At 42.5% G+C, this 23,419-nt stretch overlaps 1 protein-coding gene across 1 annotated transcript in view; it reads right to left on the reverse strand.

The window, feature by feature from the left end:
• Positions 1-23,419, reverse strand: part of SMAD9 (SMAD family member 9) — a gene marked incomplete at its 5' end in the record, with an annotated part of 45,782 nt that overhangs the window by 19,068 nt on the left and 3,295 nt on the right. The window contains 2 exons of the mRNA XM_080659398.1: positions 836-1,092; positions 16,837-17,058. Coding sequence (XP_080515524.1) covers positions 836-1,092; positions 16,837-17,058 — 479 coding nt within the window. The remainder of the gene's footprint in view (positions 1-835; positions 1,093-16,836; positions 17,059-23,419) is intronic.

Below are 23,419 nucleotides of genomic sequence, written 5' to 3' on the forward strand. Positions count from 1 at the left end.
CCTCAAAAAACTGAAAATGGAGCTCCCATTTGACCCAGTGATCCCACTCCTAGGAATATATCCTAAGAAACTAGAAACACCAATCAGAAAGGATATATGCACCCCTATGTTCATAGCAGCACAATTTACAATAGCTAAGATTTGGAAACAGCCTAGGTGCCCGTCAGCAGATGACTGGATCAGAACACTATGGTACATCTACACAATGGAATACTATGCTGCCATAAAAAAGAAGGAATTATTACCATTTGTAGGAACCTGGATGGAATTAGAGAACATTATGCTAAGTGAAATAAGCCAGTCAATGAAAGAAAAATACCACATGATCTCACTCATTTGTGGATAATAAAAAACATTATAAACTGATGAACAAAAAGATAGATACAGAGGCAGTAAAGCATCAAACAAACTGTCAAATTATAGCGGGAAGGTTAGGGAGAGGTGGGGAAAATAAGAGATCAACCGTAGGACTTATATGCATGCATATAAGAATAACCAATGGATGCAAAACATTGGGGAATGAGGGCATGTATGGGAGTGCGGGGGGGGGGGCAATGGTAAGATATGTACACATATAACACCTTAATAAAAAATATATATAGTAAAAAAAAAGAAACAAAAAAAGTGTTATGCTTAAGAATTTTCTTATAATTGCTAAACATGAGAGATCATACTCATAGAAGAGATCTTCCTACAAACAATGAAATAAACTTCAAAAAAAAAAAACACAACCCTGCTATCTACTAGAACTGGCTGTGTAAGTGCCACATCAACCAAAGAATGCCTTTTTTGTTTTTCAGTTTCCATCTTCAATGTGGACGCAAGCACTCCTTACCTTAACGAAACTCATCCGGATAGTGCACATCTTAATTAACTCATAAACGACTTCAAATCCATGGTGAACTGACTGAGCAAGCAGCTGAGCAAAGAGCTGGTTGTTGAAGATCTTGAGGCTACAACCACTGGGGATCTTGCAGACAGTGGCTGGGTGGAAACCGTGCTGATAGTTGCAGTTCCCACTCTGGACAAAGATGCTGCTATCGCTCACACACTCAGCATAGACCTCTCCCCTGACGTAATATAAATGCACACCTATGAGGCAAAAACAGTCTTCAAATACCTGCACCATCTTTAGCTTAGCTGTACCACCATTCTCTTCTCATTGACCTTTGTAACCTGAAGAAATGTGACTATCTACTGTGAAGTTAATTTTCATATCACCAATTACAGATTAGTAAGATATGTGACCTAAAAGTAAGATCACCCAGCAGGTATGGCTCAGAGGTTGAGTGTTGACCCATGAACTAGGAGGTCACAGTTTGATTTCTGGTCAGGGCACATGCCCAAGTTGCAGGCTTGATCTCCCCTAGGGGGTGTGCAGGAGGCAGCTAATCGATAATGTTTCTCTCTTATCGATGTTTCCATCTCTCTATCCTACTCCCTTCCTCTCTCTCTAAAAATCAATAAAAACATATTTAAAAAAATAAAAGTAAGCTTATAATATTTAATACAAAATGAATACTTAATGCATAAAATATCAAATAGCCCTTCTGGTACACATGTAAGTAAAAAAATTAAAACTGGACACAGTAATATGAAAAATATTACTTAAGTGTATACACTAAACCCACTTCAGAGGAAACAATAAATGAAGTTTAAATTTTATTTTACCAACAATTATAAATCCATTTCTCTTCATAAATACCTAAAAGAGACCTAATTCATTTTAAAGCTTATCAACTTCTAATATAGATAATAGAAAATGCCTATTTTTTACTTATAAACAAAGAAATTCTTGCCACATTTTCAGATATAGACAATCAAAACATAGTTTATGTTACTTTCTCCCACATTCTTTGAATTAAAAGGCACTGCTTACACTAATTTTTACTCCAAATTAAATGTGTGTTATTTCCCTTCAAATTTATGGTTTTGGAATTCAACATAAATTTATAGCAAGTGACTGGGGTTAGATAAAATGAAGAAAGTCTAGTCTTTAGATATTAAATACCAGAGCAAATTTTCTCCAACTTTTAACGGAAATAAAATTCTCTACCACTACTACATGATTGTAAATTCAACATCCTGCAGTTACAAGATATTCCTAGAAATGAACTAGAATATACTTACAGTGATATATTTTAGATTGCCTCAAAATAAACAAAATTTTAAAATAGAATTTATAGCCCATCAGGGGTTCCCAGGTCCAAATTTGCATAACTTTGCATTTAGGAAACATTACTGAGACAGCGGCTGAATTTCTTTTTATTTTTTTAAATATATTTTATTGATTTTTACAGAAAGGAAGGGAGAGGGAGAGAGAGTCAGAAACATCCATGAGAGAGAAACATCGATCAGCTGCCTCCTGCACACCTCCTACTGGGGATGTGCCCGCAACCAAGGTACATGCCCTTGACTGGAATCAAACCTGGGACCCCTCAGTCCGCAGGCTGACGCTCTATCCACTGAGCCAAACCAGTTAGGGCCAGCTGCTGAATTTCTTTGTCAGGTTCTAAGTGGCACTTGAGGGCCTCTATATGTGAATACGTCCCAACATATCTATTGTCTCCTTTTCCCATCTTCTTTCCCTTAATAAAATTTTAGAAAATAATGGTTTTCAGGATTATGTATTCCAACCATATCACTCTGAAGAAACTGATCTAGGGTCACACAGATAAAGCACAGCTGTTGATATTCAGGCTAAAGTTCCCCTCTCCCTACACAGATCAGACTGCTCCTCTCTTCTCTCAGCCTTCCTCTCCTTTTTCTTTCTCATATCCATTATTCATTCTCCCTGAATGGCTTGGGGTCTGACACCCATGGCCCAGGCCCTGAGGTGTAGGCAGAAGTATGTTCCTAATTGGCTAGGATATAGTTACTTGGTTGGACTGACATGTTGGAGATTATGAAAGGGCACCTTCAAACCCTGACTTCCTTGAACAACTCTGTGAACTCCAGGTGGCAGGCCTGCCTCTGGGGTGCTTGTGGTGTTTCATAAAAATAAAAAAATAAAAAAATGAAAAAAGAAAAAAAGTTAGTGAGAGAGGTGTTAGGTAGGAGTTAGACATGAGCAGCTGGGGTGGGGCCTGCCCTGGGGTCCTGAACAAGGGTCAGACTAACATTGCCTTCAGATCATTTCTTTGTGGACAGCCCAGCATCCAGTAGAACACCAGTGGGCAGGTTCGGAACCAGCAGGTTCTTGGCGCAAGTTCAGAAGAAAATGACGTGACCTTGCTAGGGTCCTGGATCAATTATAGTAAAATTGGCATTGTGGTTTTGGACACACACACACCCCTCAATACATTTTTCTGTATGCATTATGGGTAAGAGAATGTGCAGAAAAAATATAGTTATATAACTCTTTTTTGTCAATCATCCCTGAATGCAAATGAAAGTCTCCACCCAGAAAATCCCTCATTTAAACCATATAACCCAGGAGTTCAGGGTCATTGTCTCTCTTGACTGGCCCACTACTCATTTATCTTCAATAAACCCCACTTTGCTTTACTTTCATTTTCATTGACCTTAAAATATTTTCTGCATTGACAAGAAGAACCGGACTCCCAACCAATAGCCCTAATCGGTAACATCTTTTTGGCACCACAACTCGGATTTCACAAACTGTAAGTCCTCTGGCCACGAGGCTGGAGAAAAGACTACTTTACTCTTCCTTCTTGTCCAGGATTGGGAGGTCAAGGCAGTAATTCTAGTTAAAAGGGGATAACTGCCTGTCAGTGGAAAACTAAAATAACTATGAGCACCTGGAGATGAACTGGCACCAAAGATATGAGGCACATCTTCCTTCCAGTCTGTGTAAGCAGACACTCTCAGGTGACTGAGGGTCCTTGTGGAGGTGTCGGAGGATCTCCCTGGTGACATGCAGGAGCCTCATAGGGACTCCACAATACAATTGTAATTAAACTTTGACCCGTATGAGGGGTGCATATAAGGTTTGGTCACCCAGCACTCCAAGTCCTCATCGTGGTTTTAGACAGCCGTGAGAGAAACTGAGACACGTAAAAGGAGAGAGTATGACCATCAGGCTTTACTGCCTCTTGGAGCCACCTCCAAAAGCACCACACTCTGACCCACCACATTGATACCCAAGAATTCTGCTCACAGTCATGACTCCAACTCATCTACATTCTTGGCATATAATTCTCATCATCCATGCATTGTTAGAAATTAATACACCTCTCCTGCCCAACCAGACTCTCTTTACCTACACTCTAGCTTGCCTCTTGGCTACTACTGTTTCTAGGAAATCTATCTGTCCTCTTCCAGGTAGACCTATGGGTAAATCTTTCTGACTCTATCACCTAGAAAATCTCTCAGGGTTTAACAGGGTTAAGTCTCTGTAGCACTTGGCGGGAAGTGCCATGGTAAATTTCTACACTATCATGAGTTATGGCAGGCACAGAGTTCTCACATTTTGGACAATGTAAGAACTCTCAGAGTATGGTGTAGACATCATCAAAGGAGTAGGAGAGACACAGACTATAAGATATGATGCAGAAGTCCAAGGTACAAAACAACTAAAAGGTAAAGGGCACCATAAATTTACCTCAAACTGTTAGGTAGAAAGTTAGACATGAGCAGCTAGGGTGGGGTCTGCCCTGGGGTCCTGTACAGGGGTCAGACCAACATTGCCTTCAGCTCATTTCTCTATGGGCAGCCCAGCATCCAGCAGACCACCTGTGGGCAGATTCAGAACCAGCGGGTTTTTTGGTGCAGCTCAGAAGAAAATGACATGACCTCAGTTCAACCTTACTAGGGTCCTGGACTAATTATAATAAAATTTGCACTGTGATTTTGACTCCCCCTCTCCTCCCACCCCCCCATGGGTCTTTCTATATGCATTAAGGGTAAGGGCATGTGCAGAAAAATATAATTATATAAACTTTTTCTGTCAATTATCCCTGAATGCAAATTAAAGTTTCCACCCAGAAAATCCCAAATCCCTCATTTAAACCATATAATCCAGCAGTTCAGGTCCATTCTCTCTCTCTCTCTCCATCTCTCTCTCTCTCTCTCCATCTCTCTCTCTCTCTCTCTCTCTCTCTCTCTCTCTCTCTCTCTTCTCTCTCTCTCTCTCTCTCTCTCTCTCTCTCTCTCTCTCTCTCTCTCTCTCTCTCTCTCTCTGTCTCTCTCATGACTGGCCTGCTCCTCAATTAGAGTGTTATCTTCCGTAAGCCCCATTTTGCTTTACTTTCATTTTCGTTGACCTTAAAATCTTTTCTGCATTGATGAGAAGAACCGAGGTTCTAACCAGTAGCCCCAATAGGTAACAGAGGGAGAGTGGGCCTGTGTTTACTACATATTTGAATTTAATGACCTTCAAATAATAATTCTTCCAAACCCATTAAGTAGAATAGATAAGATTTGTTATCTGACTTTGGTCTTTATTTAGGAGATGTTTTCAATCCTGTTTATGTCTTATCTGAAACAACAGTCCAGTTAGCAGAATAACAAAGCAGAGAAGAGCTTGGGCAGGTAGACAGTAGGTTAGCATACTGAGCTAAAAGAGGGAGCAGAGCCAATAGATTGGTGATGGTGCTACTGGCGTAATCTCTCAGTTCTCCTGGGCTTGGTATTCTAGTATAGCTCCCTACTTGAGCTATTTGGGTTCTCTTGATGTAGGCCTGCGAGCTTGAGAGGCACAACTGTGGTGTCTAGAAGTCAGCAGCCATGGAGGGGAGTATCCTGATTTTTGCTGTCTTGCACCCTTAATTGAAATCACGCGTGCCCAGTGGGGACTCACAGTGGCACCAAGGAACTGTCTGTCGGGGTTATGTGGCTCAGGGGGCCTGCACTCTGGAAAGGTGTGACTGTGATGCCCAGAGTTCTGTAGTTATGGGGTGGGCAGACTCAGCTTTCGCTGCTGCACCTGTGGTGGATAGGCACTTACTCCCAGTGGCGGCTCACAGGAGCACCCGCGGTAAGTTCACCAGCGAGGCACACTGAAGCACTCTGAAGGGCCCTGGCAGTGTAGCCGTGTAATTGAGGTGCCTAGCTTCTAAAGATTTCTCTTTAGGGCAGATCCTATGGCCTCAGGGAGTATTCAGATTCCATGGTGTTATTCAGGGTGAGATCTGGGTGTGGCTATATTGGTTGCCTGGACAGTGGAGGGAGGGGCTATCTCTCAGGAGAAAATGGCAACCGGGGCTTAGATATGACTCAGCACCAGACTCGCTTCCACCTCCCCTGGACCCTCCACTGCCTACACTCCCCAGATTCCACAAGCCCACCCCTTCTCTGCACCTCAGCCACAGGTAAGTGTCTTTATCCTAAAGATCCTACGAAATAGGTTCAGTGGAGAAAGGCGCAGGCCCCAGCGCGAGGAGGGACCACGTCTCTGCAAGTTCCTCTCTTGTGGGCACTGCGCGGTCCAGCAGCTCTTTAGGGCTGCCTTTGAGCTCAGATCCCAAATCCAGACTCCAAGGTCTAAAATCCCCTACCTCCCGCAGTCCCGTGGACCCTTTTTTTTTTTTTTCAGTCAGATGCTTTGCCTGTCCTCAGGCAAGACGTGGCTTGGCGCTGTGTAGTTTCTCCCCAACCTTCTGGGCACAGAGGTCCGGCAGATTCTACTGCCTAGATCTTTGATTTTACCTTTATTGGGGGGGATCTCTGCCCTTCCCAGCTGCAAACTGTCTCACCAGCTGTGCCTCCTTCGCCAATTTGGGCTGGATTCCACTCGTTTCAGCTGCTCCCTCTATTTGCTCCGGGACAAGGCTCAGGACACGTCCGTCTATTCCGCCGCCATTTTGTCTCTCCCAGAGCCAATGAGATTGGATGAGCACATGAAAGGCTGAGCCAGCTCTGAGAACCACAAGGATGAAATTCAAGCCAAATGTGAAGGAGGCTGGCTTTGGCTAGAGACAGCAACATCTAAAGAAGTGTCAAGTAGACACATAATTTTATTTGCAGCCATATAATAGACCAAAATAGTGGCTTTAAATGTGTTTTTTAATTGATTTTTTAGAGAGGGGAAGTGAGAAAGAGAGAAACATCGATGTGAGAGAGAAATCGGTCAGCTGCCTCTTGAACTCACCCCGACCAGGGATCGAACCCCCAACCTGGGCATGTGCCCTGACCAGGAATCAAAGTGGCAACATTTTGGTGCATGGGACAAGGCTCAACCAACTGAGCCACACCAGCCAGGGCCAAAATAGTGGCTTTATGCCACTTACATTAGATTCTATGTAATTATAGAGATCAGCAAGCAATAAGGATAAGTGCCCAAAGAAAGCGCTATCTGAGATGACCAAGAGAACCAAGACATTGTGCTCATCAGGCAAGTTCTACCTATACTTTGAACTACAGCTCTTCTTGGGCTACATCTTTCTTCATTTGAGCTTTCTATTTGTGTGTGACTGCCACTCACCTTTCATGAGATTAGGGAGCTGGGAGTCCTGCATTTTGCTTAATTAGGACCAGAGATATATTGGGTTTGATTTGGGTTGCTGAGTCTGACTGCAAGGGTGTTTGTTCCCTTTAGCCCTCTTCTGAGGCCTAAAATGACAGAGAAATGACAGAGGAGAAACTGGAAAATTAGGCTGATGAGAGGGTTCCAAAACTGGAATCTTCTAATAGTCAGAGGAGGAAGTCAGTGCCCCTATGTAGGAGGAATCCTCTCCTGAACGGGAAAGTGGGAAAATACCACCACAGAAGGTAGATCTCATTACCACACCCTCAGAGACTGAGGCATCTCCATTCTGCTTAGGAAAAAAAAAAACAACCCTGAACTTACTTGCACAAACTCAACCCCTTCCCTTGACTTTGTAATTGATCTTCCCCTTGCCGCTGTTGCCCTCTCTTATGCACAACTATTTTAAAATCTGGATCATCTGGAACTTTACACAAGTGCATATTTCTGGGTGTAATAATGTTTGCAATTTTCCAACATAAAAAATACTTTGATAAAAAAAATAACTATATAAAAGTACAGATTTCCAGATCCAAACCAGGGGTTTGGGTCAGAGGTTGCAAGTGGACCTTCCATAGGATTATACCTGCAGGTGTGCATTGCACAACTCCAGGGTTTGCCTCACAGTTTTTCCAGATCTGTGTACAAAATTATTACAAGCCTTCCCCAACAGCTGGCATAACTTCTCTGGAGAAAGGGGCTCCTAATTAACACAAAGCAGCCCCTACCCTGGTAGCAAGTTTGATCCCCCAAATCTGTACTTGAAGACATTTAAATCTCTCTGAACAACATGATGAACAAGCCAGTTTGGGTCCAACTGAGCTACATAGAATGCCCCACTTTGCCACTCACAACTCAGTGACTCTTGCCTGGCTGGGCTGCATGCAAAGCTTTTCTCTCACCATGGCTGCTGGGATCCTGGCACCCCCTCACACACTTCCTCCCAGCCCATTCTCACCTGAACAAGAAAGCCCACTAGAGAAAATTTAGAAAATGCAGAGACACCAAAAATAAAAATCAGCCACAAATCTACAGCCCAGAAATAATAAAAGCTAAATATGTATTATATATCTTTCAGTCTTTTATGTGCATTTTAAAAGCAAAATTAGAATCATACTCTATAGGATTTTTCTAACTTTTTTCATTTATTAGTAAATTGTGAACACTTTCTTATGATATTAAGTATTTTGCAACATCAAGTTTAATAACTGCAATAGTATGACATTCTATGTTAATTTTTATTTTATTTTTTTAGGATTTGCTTTCGGATGAGAAGTCTTACCCATGTTCAAAGGCAGAATGGAAAGGGCATTTTAAGAAAGGAAAACAAAGTCTTTTGGAAAAGGAAGCAATCCAAAAATCACCCTGAAGTGCAAATCCTCTTTCTAAGGAATTGAGAAACCAAAATCTGGTCCCAGGATAATTCCTTTCATAAAACAGGAAGAATTACTGGAATTCTACAGAACTTGAGCTAGAAGGTGAAAAACTAGCTCTAAGAACAATTCACTGATTTGGTACACATGATGATTTTCAGGAAAGTTTTGATTTGCCCCAAAAGTTCAAGAATTGGGGTTAATGCCTCAAAATTATCGTAACTACCGACTCCTTCTTCCCACTAACTAGGGGAAGAACAAACATCTGACAGGACAAATACAACATGTCTATACCTGCAAAAGTGAAATGTGCTTGTCTTGCTCAAGTGTCATTTTCATGCCATGAACCTGGCACAGGCTCATTATGAAAAGTTAACTTCAGTTATAGCACAAATCCTAAGTGCTCATAGATGACTGTACAATTGATTATGATTACCTTAAGTCATGCTTTCTCAGAGTATATATAACCCTACTTCAATTATCTTAAGAGCATATCTCTGCTCCTGCAGTTAATTCAAAATGTGGTTTTCCTAATTATTTGGAAACAGGGGTCATCCTAAAAGCCACTGTAAAAAAGCAGGCAAGTATTATACTCCAATGACCTAGACTGGCTATTCATTCCATCATTACCAAATTGCAGGAAATGACCTTTGCTTTATTTTGGGCAGTCACATATAGGTATTGTATGTTAGTAGTTCTTTTCCTATAAAGATCCTTATTATTCTCCCATGGGCCTCTGTGAAACCCTCAGTGCAGTACTCCTTTTCTAGAATATTTTTTGAAGGAAAACATAAAATCTTCTCTAATTAACATTTTCAAAGTAAATCACTATGAAATGCAAGTGTTTATTGTTAGTAGGGCCTTATTTCAATATCTCTGACTTGACTATGAGGTATCACTGCTGTGGCATATAATAGGTATTTGCATTACATATGGAAAGGTTCAGTTCTTCAAGCAATGCATTATGAGGGGTATCAAGATAAAAAAGCAGGAGGGGGTCCCTCCCTTCCAGAGGGGGGAGCAACTGGCCTGGGAAAGAGAGCCAGGGGTGCAAATCCCTGGCATCACTCATGTGACATGTGTAAGCTACTGAACTCTGAGCTTCAGTTGTCTCATCTGTGAAATGGGACTAAGAAAACCTAATGTGCAGCGTTACTATAAAAATAATACATGCAAGTATTAGTAATCAGTGGGGGTAGGTATCAGTCATTTGAAAGAGTTCAAGTGGTTTGCCTAGTTTTCAGGGAAGAATATGGATAGACTTTATACTAGAATACATTGTTCCAGGTTCTTTTTTTTTAAAAAAAAATATGTCTTATTGATTTTTTACAGAGAGGAAGGGAGAGAGATAGAGAGTTAGAAACATTGATGAGAGAGAAACATTGATCAGCTGCCTCCTGCACACACCCTACTGGGGATGTGCCCACAACCAAGGTACATGCCCTTGGACCAGAATCAAACCTGGGATCCTTGAGTCTGCAGGCCAACGCTCTATCCACTGAGCCAAACCGGTTAGGGCTGTTCCAGGTTCTTCAGGGTATTGCCTCTGATATTTAATTGGTAGCCTCTGGTATGCTAGCACCAATTTGCTAATGACAATTTAAAGCACTTTGCTAGCAAGGTCAAAGTAATAGGTTCTATTCTTTTTGCACCAGCTAACTGTTGCAAGGCCATAAATAAATACTTGGTACTTGTCCTACCATCTCACAGAATTGCCCTACCATCTCACAGTGTGTTCTATTAGACAGAAAGCAGGGTGAAAGAGCATGGGTGAGTGAATCAGCATAGTGGTGATGGCCACTAGAGAAAACAACTCGAAGTACATGCTCTGCTGAGAGGGTGGTAGCATTAACGTCCTTAGGAGGGTCAGCCATCTAAGCTAACTTAAGTGGCAAGGAACACAGCCCGGAAGTGGTCTCTAAGCTAATTGATAACTACTGAGGGAAGAAATGGCTGGGGTAGAAACCTTCCACCTTGCCCCTCTTCTACAGTTTAATATTAACATAGGACTCAGGTGATCCTTTTAAAGTGAAAACTAAGATCAGTAAACTCAATTTAAATCTATCTTCCCATTTCTCAGAAGAAACATTCAAAGCAGACAGGATCTGGTTCTGCTTCTATGACTTCCCCACTTGCTTACTCACTCTGTTCCACTCACCCTGGCTTCCCACCTGTTTCTATAGTATGCCAGGGCCTTTGCAACTACTCTTCCCTTTGCTTGGAAAGCATTCCCCAGATATTCACACTGCTAATTCCCTCTTTAGCTCCCTGCTCCAATGTCACCTTCTTAGGAAGGACTTCCCTGGCTACCCTGTTGTAAATTATAACATTTCCTCCCCTGCCCACTTCCCCTCCTTTGTTTAACTCTAAACACTTATCATTGGACATATTATATATGTTACTAGTAGCCCTGTGCATGAATCCGTGCACCAGTAGCTCTCTGCAGGGCCTGGCCGCACCGCGCCCGCTGCCCAGAGGCTCTCTGCAGCCCAGAGGCCCATCTGTTTGATCTGTTATATAGTCTTGGTTCTGGCATTTGAATGCTCGGTGTAGCAGGAATGGGAAGCAAACACCCCATTCATTTGTGAAGTGCCCAGAGTGGCTGTGCCTGCATGAGCCATGTCTTTCGGATTTCCCCAAGTGGAGTTCTGCGCGTCTCCTTGGGCCTCCAGCACTGCTAGCTTGCACACCTCTTTCCCTCCAATTAAAATGAGTACGTCATAGGGATGACATGCTCCTGTCAGCACTCACTCAGGTAAATTGAGTGAGTGCTGACAGGGGCCCATCCACAGCTGAGCGAGGAATGCTTGCCTCATCGCCAGGGCGACAATGCAAGCATTCCTCCAGGCCGCTCATGCTGCCCATTCTCAGCGACCGCCCCCCTGGGACTGGGGGACTCCAGCGGGGCTGAGAGGACTGGGCGCCACCACCTTTGTGACAGAGTAATGGTTAATTTGCATATTACCCTTCTATTAGATAGGATTTCTTGTCTGTCTTTCCTTAGTAATACGTGATTCATGAAGGCAGGAATTTTTCATCCTTTTTGTTTGTTAGGTTTTGGTTTGTTTCCCACTGATGCATCTCTAGGGGCAGAATAATCTGGCTAAGAGCAGATGCTCAATAAATTTTTGGGAGATGAATGAGTATCTCTGAAATCTAAGTGTCTCTATTAATTAACTCATAGAACAAGTTGATTTATTCTCTAATTTAGGAGTGCATTGTATTGCAAATTTATTCAGGCTGGTGCTCCAGGAAGCCCTGATCCAAATAATCCACAGGAGTACCTAAAAAAAATCCCCTGACCTCACAGAAGACTTGTAACACTTGCTTTAAAAATATTCCAAGCCAGCCCTGGCCTGTGTGGCTCAGTTGGTTGGGTGTCATTCATGCACCATGTGAGGGTGGACTGCCCTGCCATCCAAGTAAGCACTTAGTTAAGCTTTCTTAAGCTCTCCCTCCTATGGTTCTTTAACCCTATGTCAGCTCTCAGCCAACAACACAGAACAACAACTCTTCATGTCCATATCAGCAGCACTTTGAACAAGCTGCTTGCAGAAAGATTCCCAGAATGCACTCAATACTCCTTCAATATTTTAACTCTATCTTTGGATCAAGTGGCATCAAGTAGAAGTCTAATATGTAGACCAATCTGAAAAGCCCCTCAGCAAACAGCTCTACAATATTACATTTTAATGTTCTGCCTTTAGATTTCACTTGCAGATTCTTATAAAAAACATTTGAAAGTAAAACCATACCTGAGAAATTTGTTTAAAAATTCAGTCAAAAGAAAAGTATTATTTCCTTTGAGGAGCTGTTATGTTTCCCCCTTTTAATAAAAATTAAATTACAGGAGAGGAACCAAGATGGCGGCATAGGTAAACAGTCTCACACAACCACATCAAAACTACAACTAAAAGAAAAAACAGACATCATCCAGAACCATGGGAAGGCTGGCTGAGTGGAAGTTCTACAACAAGAAGGAAAGAGAAAAGTGCATCTAGACTGGTAGGAGGTGCACAGGTGTGAAGAGCAAAGGTATGGAGGCATGCTCGGAAACGGGCTGGCAACTGGGTACACTGTGGTCTTTTTCAATCCAGAGAGAGATACAAACTCCTAACTGCTCTGAACTCCAGTACCAGGTGAGACTCTGGGGACCCAGACTCATATGGGGAGAAACTGGGCTGTCTGGCATTGGGCCGGAACACAACAGCAGCTTTCTCTCAGAGGTAGCCGCACCATTCATTGTTCCTGCATGGGGCCACGGGACACAGAGACCCAGGGACCTATTGGGGGAGGGCCATTGGGCAACCATTGCTGTTTGCACTGCCCCGTGATTCCCTGATACCACGCCCCACCCAATTTACAACCCCACCCAAGCTGTGCACAGATGCATTTGCATATGAATGGCCTGGCCTTTTGCAACCTAACCTAACAAACTGCAGCTGGGTCAAAGAACCCCAGAGCTCCCAAAAGAAGGCCTAAGGTTCATCAGCAGCCTGCACTGCTTCACAGCTGTGCCTCATTTGGGCACCTCCAAACCCCAAACTAAGAGGAGAAATCTGCAGATCTCTCTGTAGCTCCTGTTGGGTGGCCTCAGACAGTGGTTGAATTTGCACCTCGTTGAAGATCCAAGAGCCAGTGCACCCAGTGGTCAAAGTGAGACCATCCAGATTACAACTCCTCACATCCATAAGGGACACACTCAGGGGGCAGACTCAGTGAGCACCAAAGCCCCACTGAAGCAAGTCCTGCCCCATAAGGGTATTTCCAGCTCAGCAGTTCTCCCATTGTAGACACAACTGGTCCTCACAGCCAATTGGTCTGGAGGTCAATTCTGCCCAGTGACACCAACAACAATCAAGGCTTAACTACAACAAGACTGTGCACACAGCCCACAAAGGAGTGCACCAAGAGTGTCCACCTCAGGTGACTGAGCAGGCTGAGCCACTGGGCCCTATAGGACACCTAGCACACAAAGCCACTCTATCAACACAGGGAAGCAACCAAAATGCGGAGACAAAGAAACATGTCACAAATGAAAGAAATGGAGGAAAGCAAACGACTGGATATAGAGTTCAAACCCTCAATTACAAGGTTACTCAAGAATCTTCTAGAAACCTCTGAGAAATATAGTGAGACCCTCAAGGATATGAAAAAGGACCAATTAGAAATTAAGCATACACTGACTGAAATAAAGAATAATATACAGAGATCAAACAGCAGACTAGAGAATCCCAAGAATCAAGTCAAATATTTGAAATATGAAGAAGCAAAAAACACCCAACCAGAAAAGAAAAAAGAACCCAAAAGTATGAAGATAGTATAAGGAGCCTCTTGGACAACTTCTTGCGTACCAACATCTGAATTATGGGGGTGCCAGAAGAAGAGAGAGAGCAAGATATTGAAAACCTATTTGAAGAAATAATGACAGAAATGTTCCCCTACCAGGTGAAGAAATAGACTTACAAGTCCAGGAAGCGCAGAGAACCCCAAACAAGAAGAATCCAAAGAGATCCACACCAAGACACATCATAATTAAAATGCCAAGGGCAAACGACAGAGAGAATATTAACAGCAGCAAGAGAAAAACAGTTAGTTACCTACAAGGGAGTACCCATATGAATGTCAGCTGATTTCTCAACAGAAACTATGCAGGCCAGACAGGAGTGGCAAGAAATATTCAAAGTGATGAATAGTAAGAACCTACAACCAAGATTACTCTACCCAGCAAAGCTATCATTCAGAATTGAAGGTCAGATAAAGAGCTTCACAGATAAGAACAAGCTAAAGGAGTTCATCACCGCCAAAGCAGTATTATATGAAATGCTGAAAGGTATTCTTTAAGAAGAGGAAGAAGTAGAAAAAGTAAAGATAAAAATTATGAACAACAAAGTGACAACAAATACATATCTATCAACAAGTGAATCTAAAAATCGAGCGAATAAAAAATATGATGAACATAATAAACTGGTGAATATAATAGAATCAGGGGCATAGAAAGGAAGTGGACTGACAATTCTCGGGGGGAAGGGGGTGTGGGGGGTGCGGGAAGAAACTGGACAAAAATCAAACACCTATGGACGAGGACAATAGTGAGGGGGTAAGGGCATGGGATGGGGTGGGAACCGGGTGGAGGGGAGCTATGGGGAACAAAAAGAGGAACAACTGTAATAATCTGAACAATAAAGACTTATTTAAAAAAAATTACATTACAGTCTGGTCGGTATGGCTCAATGATTGAGTGTCAACCCATGAACCAGGAGGTCACAGTTTGATTCCTGGTCAAGGCACATGCCCAAGTTACAGGCTTGATCCCCAGTAGGTGGCATGCAGGAAGCAGCCTATCCATGTTTCTCTCTCATCATTGATGTTTCTATCTCTCTCCCTTCCTCTCTCTGAAATTAATAAAAACTATTTTAAAAATTATGTTACAGATTGAGTGTCCCTTTTCTGACCTCCCTGTCAAGAAACCTATAGTGAAATTTTAATCACAATCACAATGCTAACCCTAAGGATGACATGCTTGTATTTTTCTCTGTCCCCTTTACCCTCAGTTTCTGATTTTCTATTTTTCACTTATCATTTCACTGCAAAGGTTTCTTAGAAGCCACTTCAAAGCTACATGGGAAAATACAGAATATGAATAAAAATAAAGTAATTGTCACCATTAAGAGTCAACATCAATGAATGAATTCAATGAATGTTTTCAATCAATGGCTTGTACATTTACTACAACAGGAGGCACTCAGGAGGTATGTTAGGAAGAATATTAGAATGCATCACCAAATGAAATAATGAAAGAAACGGCTCATGTGGCTCCTTTCCAAAGGTGGTCTGAGTGCTGGATGGGAAGAGAAAAGATCAATTGGCTCCCAAGTTTCTTTACACCTGTGATTCCAGAACAGTCTGACATGATAGTGGACAGCCAGGTATCACTCAGACACTACCAACTATTCTAAAATAAAAGAAAATGATTTAAAGATCCTCAACCAGGCCTGCCACTCAACCATTGACTCTGCCAATAAAGGAAGCTTCAAAAACATCATTGGCCAGACCCCAGTGAGGCTTGTGCCATGGGCTGTTGTAACAATGCCTGGACACAGGAGAGCCCCAGTCATTTCCAAAAATAAATAACTCAGGATGTTTAACTCCCTAGCTTCTAAGTCTCCAAATGTAACTTTACCTCATATAAATAATCAGCCAGCCAGAATTCTTCTTTCTCAGAAGTTATCTAGCCTCTTTGAGCAACTTAAAAATAATTCACAATCCTTTTATTTAATAACTAGAGGCCCAGTGCATGAAAATTCATGGACTGAAGTGGTGGGGGGGGGTCCCTCAGCCCAGCCTGCCCCCTCTCACAGTCTGGGAGCCCTCATGGGCAAGAGGCGACCTGGCAATCAGGGGAAGGCGACACCCCCATCACACCTCTGCTGCTGCCACTGCCAGCAGTGCAAGCCTCAGCCGGCCCTGGTTACCTGAGCCTTGGGTGGCCCTTGGCGGCTGGGCAGCCACCATCTGAGGCTTGCCTGTGCCTCGGGCCCACCCTGGGTTGCTGGGCAGCCGACATCCGAGGCTTGCCTGTGCCTCGGGCTGGCCCAAGGTGGCTGGGAAGCCGCCATCCAAGGCTTGCCTGCACCTCCGGCCGGCCCTGGGCAGCTGGGGGACTGAGGGCAGGTCTGGCCACACCACGCGCCTGCCAACCCCCCCCCCCCCCCGCCCACAGCAGGGCTGAAAGGACTGGGGGACTCTGGCAGGGCTGAGGGAACTGAGTGCCTCCACCTTTGTGATGGTGTGATGGTCAATTTGCATATTCACTCTTAATTAGATAGGATTTCATCCTGTATTCACACTTATCATCTTGTTTGTCTTCATAATATGCACACTATGCCACCCCGCAAAAGATGTCATGCCCACTTTATAGGCAGAGAAACCCAGCCCTGTGCCATCCCAATAGATTACATGGCCAATGAACGGCTTGTTTCTGTTTCCATGTTTTAGCTCAGAAGAACAGAAAAAGAAATTACATATTTCTTTTACCCTTTCCTATGTGTCTCCTGGTATTTTCTATTGTTGAGTTTTTGTTTACATTAGAAAGAAGTCCAAGACAGAACCTGTTCCTGTTATTTGAAGGGTCTGTGAATCCATCTATAAGTATACTTTGGGAGGAAGCCTGGAACGTCTCACCAATTCGGTTGTTCAGTTCATAGTAGGCAACTGAGCACCAGTGCTGGGGCTCCTCATAGCAAACTGGCTGAAAGTCTGAAAGAAAGAAAACCAGATCGCACATTACTACCATTGTGCTTGGGCTTCCCATCTCCTGATTTCATGAGGAAATTTAGATTAATGCTGTTAAGCAGAAAGTTGGCTGCAAGACCAAGTAAGCTGCCTTACAATAATTTCAAATCTATCACTTAATGAAAACTGTGGTGAGCTTATCTGGTTAATGCATCTATGGCAAAGGCCACTGACCTAGTGACTCTCCCCTACTTACAGTATTTGTACATATATCTATGAGTATTGAGGGGGCCAAGCAAACAAGAATATGAGTGGATCCATGTAAAGTTCATCACCTCTAAAGGAAACACAGATCAAAGGAAACTGGCAGGTCACTTCATCTCCACATGAGAAAGATAGTGTATTACTATTACTGTATGCCACACTGAGTCCCTGTGGCAAAGAGTACCATTTCCTAAGAAATGAAAGATGAAATATAATAGTTTGGATATGACAAAACCAAATCAGAAACATTGGATAGCACTTTAAATTATTTAAGAAAGAAAATAAAATTCTATTTAAATAAACGCACATTCTCTTTAATGTACAAATGGAATACTTAATTACTTATGACATAAAGATATTTTAAAGAGAGCTGTATATTTCATTAGGAAATCCATGAATGTTATGTTTTCACCCCAAATTTTTCAGTTAAGTAACCAATAAAAGTTCAGAGTTCTTTGTCACCCACACTTTTTCTCTGCCCTTCTGTGGATTATATAACCTTTCTTTTCTTTGAATATCCTTATAATTCTTGTACCTAGAGTGTGTTTCGTTATGCACTAAATATACATTTTTAAAACAGATAAATTAGGGGGTTACCTGATTTACAAAAGGTCCTTAACTTATAAAAGAATTGGGATACTTTAAGTAGTACACTCCTTTGGACCCTCCCCACTCACTGTGGTTCATGGAACTGCAGGCCTACATCACCTGGGAACTTGTTAGGTATGCAGATTCTTTCTCCAACTCATATCCAGGGTATCAAAATGGTATTTATACAAAATCACTACATGCTCTATATGAACACTAAAGTAGACCAACATTTTCCTAGTCTATTGTAAGACACAACATTTTGTAAAAACCCTGTTTACATCTATTTCTAAGAGCACCTCTCTAAGCCTCAATGAAAGACACCAATTCTAAATCTATAGTAAAAACAGAAATGGGAAAAAATTGTTAACTTCTTAAATATACAATTCCATAGTAAACATCAAGAACTGCAAATGTTAGGTTAAAATAAAAGATTAATGTATTCTAGTAAACAGGATGCTAAACAAATGTCCACTCTATGGTACTGAGGAATGCCAAAGTTAAAATGCAAAGAAAGCCATACTACCTGCCCCTTAAAACACTTGGGAAATAGTAGGCAAGAACATTTGGTTTTGTTTGGATTTTTATTTGCTTTATTTGGGGGTAACAGAAAACACTCCTGGAAAATAGATACATTTAGCTGTTCTTCTGCAAATTTATCTCCATTAGGCATTGATAGCACTAAATGACTATCAGCTGTGGCATCTACAGGTCAGCCATTCTGGTTCTCTGGGGTTTCTGTGGCATAATAAAATAGAGGTGGTGTGTTGACTATAAGAAAGAAGTAAAACAAAGGAATGTCAAACTGATAAATTACACAAAGACAACCTGACCCAACCTTTTTGGCCATTAAACTCCTTGGTGGACAGTGTTTTTTGCTAGAGACCAGTAACATAGTAAGTGATACTGTGAGTGTCCTACAGGGGAAGTGGGTTGTCCTAAGCTCCTCACTAACGGGTTGAATAGTTTTCCCTCTGATTTATGACTTATCATTGAGTTTAAATGCTTTCATAAGATTTTCAAACTGAGGAGCTATTCTCCTAGCTTTTCTCAGTAACAGAAGAGCCTGTTATCTGGCTTTTGTAACAGAGAAAGCTAATCCTTTGAAATTAGCTTAATTTTCAGCTCCTCTGTTGTCATGGTCTGTACAATGGCCACAGCAGTGTTCTGTCTCTGAGATAGTTCAAATATGCCCCCAAATACAGGATAGCTGAAACCTGATTATAACTTTGAGCCCAAGGCACACTGAGCAGGGTTCTTCTCCCCAAATATCAGTCCTACTAGAGGCCTTGTGCACAAATTCGTGCACAGGTGGGGTCTAGCCAGCCCACCCCAATGGGGCCCCATTGGGCCAGGCCAGTGGGGGGAGGGGCCACGGCAGTTGGCCAGCCAGCCCCGCCCCTGATCGGGGTGTTGGGGGCCAATCGGGGCCCAGATCAGGCTGGTTGGCTGCCACAGTGCGCATCATAGCCACTGGTCGTTCCAGTCATTCCACCACTCCGGTCGCTGGGCTTTTATATATATAGATGAAATATATATATATTGGAAAGTGATCATGATTAAGAAAATGATGTGCAATCAAGTAGATACTATCTTATCAGAAATTAATTCATTACACAATAAAAAAATCCTGAGGCAGAAGAAAAACTCTTTAAAGAGAACCTCAGAATAACTGATTCCTTCTGTATGCATTCCTAATGTCAGTTTGTTATATAAATGATAGAGTTCAACAGCTTAAAATTTTGAATCAGTCTGCCTTTGTTGAATTGTCCATTCAAGTAGTTCTCACACTTAAGTGTGCATGAAAATCACCAGTGAAACTTGTTAAAAATGCAGATTCTGACCTGGCCTATGTGGCTCAGTTGATTAAGGGTTGTTCCATGCACCACAAGGTCACTGGCTTGATTCTAGGTCAGGGCACATGCCCAGGGATCGAGTTCAATCCTCAGTCAGAGCATTTACAGGAGACAGCTGATCAATGTTTCTCTCTCACATCAATGTTTCTCTTTCTCTCTTTCTCTGTCTCTCTCTCCGTCCCTCACTTCTTCTCAAAAATTAATAAAAACATCCTATGTAATAAAGAGGTAATAGGTAAATTGGCCATCACTCCAACACACAAGATAGCCGCCCCCATGTGGTCAAAGATGGCAGCCACAAGATGGCCAGCAGAGGAGGGCAGTTGTGGGCAATCAGGCCAGCAGGGGAGGGTAGTTGGGGGGACCCAGGCCTGCAGGGGAGGGAAGATAGGGGGGACCAGGCCTGTAGAGGAGGGCAGTTAGGAGCGACCGGGCTGGCCAGGCAGGGAAGTTAGGGGTGACTGGGCCAGCAGGGGAGGGCAGTTAGGGGTGACCAGGCCTGCAGGGGAGGTCAGTTAGGGGAGACCAGGCCTGCAGGGGAGGTCAGTTAGGGGAGACCAGGCCTGCAGGAGAGGGCAGTTAGGGGAGACCAGGCCTGCAGGGGAGGGCAGTTGGGGGCGACCAGGCTGGCAGGGCAGGGCAGTTAGGGATGACAAGGCTGGCAGGGGAGGGCAGTTAGGGACAAATGGGCCAGCAGGGGAGGGGAGTTAGGGGTGACCAGGCCTGCAGGGGAGGGCAGTTAGGGGCAAACAGGCTGGCAGGGGAGCAGTTAGGCGTCAAACAGGCTGGCAGGGGAGTAGTTAGGGGGTGATCAGGCTGGTAGGCAGAAGCAGTTAGGGGCAATCAGGCATGCAGGCAGGTGAGAGGTTGGGAGCCAGCAGTCCTGGATTGTGAGTGGGATGTCTGACTGCCTGGACCGGGCCTAAACGGGCAGTCGGACATCCCTTGAGGGGTCCCAGTTTGGAGAGGGTGCAGGCTGGGCTGAGGGACACACACACACACACACACACACACACACACACACACACGCAGTGCAAGAAATTCGTGCACTGGGCCTCTAGTATTTAAATAAAAGTAAATAAATGAACGAATGAATGGGTAGATAAATGCAGGTTCCTGGCCAAACCCCCAGAAATTCTGAGTCTATAGATCAGTGGTTGAATGCAGCCATGTATACCTTAACAGGCACTGCAGGTGGTCATCTGACCATACCAAATAACCATGAATAAGGTAGTTCCCTTTGAGAAAATGAACTGTAACACTGGTGAAAAAGTTATAAAGCAAGATGACCCTTCAGCAGGTCCTGGAGTAAATCTGTCTATAAAAATTAAGGGGCTTGCCCTAACCGGTTTGGCTCAGTGGATAGAGTGTCGGCATGCGGACTGAAGGGTCCCAGGTTCGATTCTGGTCAAGGACATGTACCTGGGTTGCGGGCACATCCCCATGGGGGGCATGCAGGGGGCAGCTGATCGATGTCTCTCTCTCATCGATGTTTCTAACTCTCTATCCTTCTCTCTTCCTCTCTGTAAAAAATCAATAAAATATATATTTTTTAAAAATTAAGGGGCTTAATATAAAGAGTTACTGTATGACCCAGCTGTTCTACTCCTCAGTATATTCCCACAGGAATTAAAAGCAGTGACTCAAACATACTTGCACATCAATGTTCATAGCAGCATTATTCACAATAGCCTAAAGATGGAAAAACACACACACACACAAATATCCATAGACCAATAAATGAATTTTTAAAAATGTGATATACCTATATAATGGAATATTGTTCAGTCACACAAATGAAGTAACTGATAAATGCTATGACATAGATGAACTGTGAAAACAGTATGCTAAATTAAATAAGCCAGACACAAAAACAAATATGGCATGATTCCATTTATATGGGGTACCTTAGAATAGGCAAATTCAATACATAGAGACAAAAAGTAGATTAGAAGTTACCCAGGGAGGAAGGCAGGGAATGAGGAGCTATTGTTTAATTGGTACAGAGTCTCTGTTTGGGGTGATGAAACAACTTTGAAAATAGATAGTGGTGATGATTGCACAGCATTGTGAATATACTTAATGCCACTTGAACATACACTTAAAAATGGTTAAAATGGCAAATTTTCTGTGATGAGTATTTTATTACAACTTAAAAAATATACAACATATGAAAAACCATTGAATTGCACACTTTAAGTGGTTGAATTTTGTTACATTAAGGAGCTGAGCCAGTTAATCTCAATTTGCTTTGAAATTAAAAGGGCTATTCCCTTTGTAGGAAACTAGTCAGTGTGTGCATATATCTTGGGGTCTGTCCTTCATGAATGGGAAGAGAAAAAACACACACCAACCTGTTAGTTTAGTAAGTGCAGGAATACAAATTTATTACAGGAAATCTTTATAGCACAAATGTGTTTTATGTAATGTATATTTTGCAACATAATTATCCTCCTGTCTCTTAACTAGGGCTCTGTCCTCAAATGAGGTCTCTTTCTGTTGTGTTCCTTTCTCAGTGAATTCAGCCACTTGCAAGACTTCAACTGCCTCCTCCACACTGTGCATGACTTCCAGGCCAGAGCTCAGCCTTCATCCTCACATCAAGTACTGGTGATTCTACAATCTCAAATTAATTGCCTTCTTTCTGTCACCACATCCCTTCTTTAGTTTAAGTCCTTATCATTACTTGACTGGACTGCTAAGGCCTCTATCACGTTGTCACTTATTTACATAACTGTGTTCAATAGTCACTGTCTCTGGAAGGTGAGAGGCAGTGACTATTGTCATAATCAATCATTGCACCTCTAGCACTAACACAGTGTCTGAGCAGGCACTTACTGACTCAATAGAATCCAGATCTATGACCCGGAAGCTCTACTCCCAAGTTCCAAATGCCTGTGTAATCAACTGTTGAGCAACTTCTGCATTTTAGGTTCTATGCTAAACATATAAAAGATAAAATGACTGACACACAAAAATTATATATGTTTAATAGGTGTGCAAGTAGTAGATGTGAATTTAAATAGTAGATGTATATGTAAAATAGTAGATGTACTGCTTGAGGGGGTAAAAGGAAGACAGGAATAACTCTAAGGGGAAGAGGCAACTTCTTTACCTTCCCACATTTTATGAATTTTTTGAGGATGGGGATAATTTTTATTAATCTTTTAATTTTACTTTTGGCACCCTAAGGCAATGCTTGCATATAGTATGAGTTCCATAAATATCTGTTAAATAAATGAATATATGAAGAAATGAATGAGGCAGATTACAACATCTGGCACCAAATGCATTTATGCATGCTTATAGGAACTTGTTAGCTCAGGATATTTTCTCACACTCCTGAGGTACATAAAATCTTTTTTTCATTGTCTAAGTTAAAACTACTTTATAGGTATGATAGTACATGCAATTATCACTATGGGCTTGGTTCTCCCTTTCCCTTCTACATGTTTTTTAAATTCAGCAAATATCGATTGACTAGGTCAGTGCTTCAGATGCTGTGCTTACTTCCCATAGCAAAAAGGGAGAATGCACTGCCTGGAACTGGGGCCTCCTTCTGCCCTACACATCTTTTGTAGGAGAGACTCCCTTTGATTGTTGAAAGAAGCACTCATTGCTTGCCCTCCGGTCAGCTCTTTCTGCTCAGTTTAAAGAAGTCTTTATAAGCTTATTGC

This window comes from Plecotus auritus (assembly GCF_963455305.1).
Source record: "Plecotus auritus genome assembly, chromosome: 3".
Classification (NCBI taxonomy): Eukaryota; Metazoa; Chordata; class Mammalia; order Chiroptera; family Vespertilionidae; genus Plecotus; species Plecotus auritus.